The 5,498-nt window shown below is 53.7% G+C and overlaps 2 protein-coding genes across 2 annotated transcripts in view; one reads left to right on the top strand and one right to left on the bottom strand.

The window, feature by feature from the left end:
• Positions 1 to 706: 706 nt before the first annotated feature.
• On the top strand, positions 707 to 1,617 carry LOC104489113 (nicotinate phosphoribosyltransferase-like; the record flags this gene model as incomplete). The annotated part of the gene is made up of 4 exons (XM_010131228.1): positions 707 to 809; positions 915 to 1,072; positions 1,327 to 1,434; positions 1,558 to 1,617. Coding segments are annotated over 4 exons (429 nt in total), but the record flags the coding sequence as incomplete, so codon positions are not given.
• A 3,130-nt stretch (positions 1,618 to 4,747) lies between these two features.
• The window catches only part of LOC104489111 (ubiquitin carboxyl-terminal hydrolase CYLD-like), a 12,121-nt gene continuing 11,370 nt past the window's right edge, over positions 4,748 to 5,498 (bottom strand). Inside the window, exons 14-15 of the mRNA XM_010131227.1 lie at positions 5,316 to 5,442; positions 4,748 to 4,932 (exon numbers count right to left, since the gene is read on the bottom strand). Of these exons, the coding sequence (XP_010129529.1) occupies positions 4,748 to 4,932; positions 5,316 to 5,442 (312 nt within the window). The remainder of the gene's footprint in view (positions 4,933 to 5,315; positions 5,443 to 5,498) is intronic.

The raw sequence follows: 5,498 nt of genomic DNA, 5'->3' as shown, positions 1-5,498 counted from the left end.
CTTGCCCTTGGCCTTGCTGAACCTCATGAGGGTCACCTGTCCCCTCACAGAGGCCCCCCCCGTCTAGCCCATCTAGATGGATCCCATTCCTCCAGTGTATCAACCGCACCACCCATGGTGTCATCTACAAAGTTCCTGAGGGTGCCCTTGATCCCACCGTCTGTGTCCTCCTCAGACATAATGTTCATGAGATCACTGTAACAAGAAGCCTCCAGACAGAGTGTCCAACTTTGGGGTGGTTTGAGGGGTTTTTATGATTTATTCGGCTGGTTTGCATCAGGGTCTCCCCAGCATGTGGGGACACACAGAGGCCGCAGAGGTTTTTTTCATGAGGCTCACCTGTCCCCTCACAGAGGCCCCCCCCGTCTAGCCCATCTAGATGGATCCCATTCCTCCAGTGTATCAACCGCACCACCCATGGTGTCATCTACAAAGTTCCTGAGGGTGCCCTTGATCCCACCGTCTGTGTCCTCCTCAGACATAATGTTCATGAGATCACTGTAACAAGAAGCCTCCAGACAGAGTGTCCAACTTTGGGGTGGTTTGAGGGGTTTTTATGATTTATTCGGCTGGTTTGCATCAGGGTCTCCCCAGCATGTGGGGACACACAGAGGACGCAGAGCTTGCCGTGGTCTTCAGCACCAGCATGAGCTTGTGCATGTGGCGCAAATCAGGTGCCCATCTCCTTAACCTCTTTCTCCTACAGCTGGTGGAGGTCAATGGCTCCCCATGCCTGAAGCTCACAGAAGATGAGGAGAAGATGACGATCCCAGGGACAAAGACCATCTATCGGCTCTATGACAGTGCTGGTGATTTGGGAGACCCTTGTCACAGTGCTCCTTGGCTGAGCTGCTCCATAACCCCGTCCCTGATGTCCCTTGCTCCTGCTGGCCCCTTACCTGGCACCCCTGCAGGTCACCCCTTCATGGACCTCATGGCCTTGGAGGATGAGCCCTCGCCCAGCGCAGGGCAGGAGCTGGCGATCCATGTCCTGGGGCAGCTTGATGAGCCCAGCAAGGTCGTGCCCACCACAGTGGAGTGTCTCCATCGCACATACTTCAGAAACGGCCAGGTCAGGGGCAGCTCTGCCTTCTGGTGTTGCGGTGTCCTCCTCTATGTTGGGTAAAGGACCAGGCCAAGGTGGTGACGTCTCAGCAGTAATGTCAGGATCAAAGGGTTAAACCTCATTGTTCCTTTGTGTCCGAGATGCCCACCACCGTCCCAACAACCCAGCTGTCACCCTGGGCACGGTTGAGGTGGCTCACTGGGAGATTGAGGCTGGGTGGCCGGCTCCCCACAGAGAGATGGTCATCTCCATCCCTGCAGGTGTGTGAGCCACTGCCCAGCCTGCCAGAGGTGAGGAACCACGCGCAGGTGTCCCTGAGCCTGCTCAGCCCCGCCCTCCGCCGACTCCACGACCCACAGCCCTACCTGGTATATCCACCATCGGTCCCCCACCACCCGGATGCAGTGGGCTGAGCGAACCCAGTGCGGCTCCACCAGTGGTACGTAGCTACGGGGACCTCGTGCTCACTGTCCTCTCTCATTCCTTGCCAGGTGGCCATGACGGAGAGGCTGTACTGCCTCCTCACTGAGTTGCAGCAGGCCAGCCAATGAGGGGCTCCTGCTCGCCCCTCGACGCTGCAGTGCTCTGGGGCCAGCTCGTCCTCCACCCTCTTCTGAAGACTAGGTGACTAACTGGAATTACTGGTTCTAATGATGTTGCTGTTGATCTGAGGATCCTTCCAGAACTGGCAGAACATCTTGAGGTCCCATTAGCAAAACTGGGCATGGAGGAGTGGTGCTGGCAGAGCTGGGAGGCAGCTGCCACTACCTCCTCTGGAAGTGACAGTCCTTCCTGCCTTAGCCACCTTGCCAACCCTGTGCCTTCTGCTGTGGCAGCGCTGCCCTCCTTGGTGGCCCTGACAACCCTGTGCCTTCTGCTGTGGCAATGCTGCCTGCGTTGGTGGCCCTTCCAGTCCTACACCTTCTGTGGCAGCAACCCGTGCTGAACCCCAAGACCAAAAGCTTGACCAAGCCCAAGAAGGTGTCCTACCATGGAAAGGACTGGCCCATCCTCCAAACCATGTCCTGTGGGACATCTGTAGCAGATGGACTTTGCTCTTCCTCTTCTAGGTTTGGTTCTGTGGCCATGTCTCATCTCTTTCCATTTCATATGCATTCCTTGGGCTGTGGAGGTGGGCTCCAGGTTGCCGCCTGTACTCTCTAATTTGATGTTCTCAGACAAAGCCTGGCACAATCCCCACAATTACCTTCATCCTAAGCAGAAAAAAAAAAAACAAAATAAAGGCCTTTATGCTCTCCAGCCACACCAGGTGGCTACTCTGGTCCTTCAAGACACTTGTTGCCTTCAGCCTGAGTGTTTAATTCAGTGTCCTCCACTTCATGGTTTACAGCCCTGTGAGAGGCACCTGCACATCCCCAGGTGCCAACACCATGGCTGCGTCGAACACCCTTGCTCCAACAGCCATGGTTCAGAGCTTGGCAACACCCTGAGGGGAGCAAAAAAATAAAAGAGCTTAATGAAGCGTGGCCTGATGGTCTCTGGTTTCTTAAAACCCAACGGGCTGGAGCTCCCCAGCACCATGCTGCTGCTGTGGGCGCTGCGTCACACTCAGTAAGAAGAGGAGGAAAAAAAAACCCCAACTCCAGGAGAACAAGTGGTTTGCTGTTAAAACTTAGAAATTTTTAGAGCAGAAGTACCAGAGACACAAAAGTCCAACCCCCTGAGTCGAGATTCTCCTGAGTTCTTCAGAGAGAAGGAATGAAGAGCAACTTGAAGTAGATAAGAGCAGCACCCTCCAGCCCTCTCCATGGGCACAGAGGACCAGCCTGAGGTCAGCCAGTCAGGTCACGAGTGGGAGCAGTGTAAAACCAGCCACAGATCTGCCACCAGCTCTCCCACCCCCAGAGGGACACTGGTTGCTTTGGCTTTGCCCAGGATCACTGAATATCTCCAAGGATGGAGACTCTACCACCTCCTTGGCAACCTAAGCCAGTCACTTGTCACCATCACGGTGAAGAAGGGTTTCCTGACCTCCTGTGTTCCAGTTTGGGCCCAGTGCCTCTGGTCCTGACACTGGACACCATGGAGAAGATTGTGGCTGTCCTTTTTGCACCCTCCCTTCAGGTATTTATAAACATTGATGAGATCCTCCCTGAGCCTTCTCTTCTCCAGGCTGCTCAGTCCCAGCTCCCTCAGCCTGTCCTACTCCAGTCCCTTCATCATCCTCATGGCCCTTCACTGGACTCTCTTCATCTCATACAGGGGAGCTCAAACCTGGATCCAGTACTCCAGGTGTGGCCTCAGCAACACTGAGCAGAGGAAGGATCCTTCCCTTGACCTGCTGGCCACACTCTGAACACAGCCCAGGTCCTTCTTTGCCCTCTCTACCACAAGGATACATTGCTGTCTCATGGTCAACCTGATGTTGAGGCCCAAACAGTCAGCAAGGACTCGTGGAAGGTGATTTGTGGACAGCAGTGCTCTCAAACCATCAACTGTGTTAACGATCTGGGTTCATTATGCACCAGGTGCTCTCACCAAATAAGGGACACACCAGAAAGCCAGTACAGCCATCAAGATATTGAGATCCCAGTTAGATCATTAAAGAGGAGAAACAAAGAGGAGGAGGGTGAACTCAGTTGCACATCTGGGGCACCTGGCTGCATCCCTCAATGGTTGGTGTCCCATCAGTGCAATCTGGGCAACCCCGTTCATGGCAGTGACTCACAGAAGAGTGTCCCACTGCCAGGACAGCATGAGCTTCACAGGAGAAAAACCCCAGCTGGCAAATTTAAGTTACTTAATTTAACCAGTTCCCACACAGAGACCCTAAAACTTGCTGCAGTGATGGCAGAAAGCCCCAGAATGCTCTTTTTTTTAATCTCATTTTTGCCCTTGGAAATCTGGTCTTGGTCTTTGGCATAAGATCTCCCAAGTGGATGGACAGATGGTTCAGTAAGTGCTAAAAGTGAGGTTGAACCACCCCATCACGTAGCAAAAAAACAGGAAGTGTCTTGAAGTCACATGCTGTTCCTCTGCTTCATCTTTCTTCCAGTTCTTACAAAAAAACGGGTATTTTTAAAGCCCCTCAAGACATCCAGTTACTCTCATGGTTGAAAATAAGGGATGGTGGGTAAAAGCACCAATGTTAGCGCTGGATGAGGGAAGTCAGACAATTCAGGCAACCAGATTTAGGTGCAGGGTCACATCCCAGACCTCAAGAAAAACTCCTGATCTTGACCCATCTTTTAACCCCATCGGTGCAGCTCTTGCCTCCTGGTCCTCTCGCTCCGCGAGTCCACCTGAGGATGTTTAACGCAGGGCGAGGTTGTGGTTTTCTCTCTGCAAACCTGAAGATATCTGCTCACATTTTTGGTCCTGAGCTCCGAAGAGAAGGGATGGTGGGGAGGATTTTGAGGTAGGACAGAGCGCCTGGGGAGGAAGGAGGGTGGCATGGCAAGGAAAGGTAGGAAACAAGAATGAATCTGAGTGTAAATAAATCAGAATCCAGGTCTGCCAGAAGTACGCACTTATCACTCCATGAGGCCAGGTCCAAGATTTAACAAAGCCAGACAGGGTGACGTGGAGACCTTGACACCAGACACTGGAAGAGGTAAGAGAAGAGCAAGCTGGGTACACCCGGACTCGGCTGCTTTCACCGATGACGAGCTGCGGGGTTGATCCAAGCTCCCATTTCCCAACGTCTTGCTGTTCGCAGCGTCATTTGTAAAGCGCCATCTTCTTGCTCTGGTACATGTACATGTAGGCGTCGCAGAAGAGGCGCTTGGCCACTCCCTCCATGTCCCGAGGTTGCTCCAGGGCCAGCGCAGCCAGCGGCAAGTTCAGGTATTTTGCAACTTCAGGGCACAGTGTTACCGTAGGAATGTTGAAGCCATTTTCATCACCTAACCCAGAAAGAAGGAGAAAAGTCCAAACCTGGTCCCAAGGAATGAGGACCTACAGCTCAAGCAGACACCATTGCACTCTACAGTAATGTAGCAGAGATCTGGAGGCCAACAGCGAAGTGGGGAAAGACCAGGAGAAAGGTCCTCATCCACGCATCCAGCTGGATGAAAGCACGAGGAGGAACTTGCATGTGCTTGGCCTAGCCATGGTCTTCTCTGGGGGTTATTTAAATGGTCCCTGTCGGAAGCAGGGCCCAGAGAGAGGCTAAATTGTGTAGGGAGCTTCAGAGGAAAGGTGGATGGACGCAGAGCCTGGCAGCTGCCCACCCACCGTGCAGCACCCGGCTGCGACCAAAGCTCCAAGCCCACGGCCACGTCCTCACCGTGCCTGTCAGCCATGCTGTCAAAGAACATCCAGTGCTCGTTCTCGGGGCCGTATTTCACAAAGGAGACGTAGTGGCTGGTCTCAATGCAGAGCACAGCGAAGAGCTCCATCTTCTCGCGAGGGACCTGCTGGCCGCCCCCGGTGGTCCGACCGTGGAACTCTTCGGGGACGTGCAGCCTCC

This window comes from Buceros rhinoceros, unplaced genomic scaffold (assembly GCF_000710305.1).
Source record: "Buceros rhinoceros silvestris isolate BGI_N320 unplaced genomic scaffold, ASM71030v1 scaffold26292, whole genome shotgun sequence".
Taxonomy (NCBI): Eukaryota; Metazoa; Chordata; class Aves; order Bucerotiformes; family Bucerotidae; genus Buceros; species Buceros rhinoceros.
Note: the sequence above shows the minus strand (reverse complement) of the source record. Positions and strands in the feature narration are given on the sequence as shown.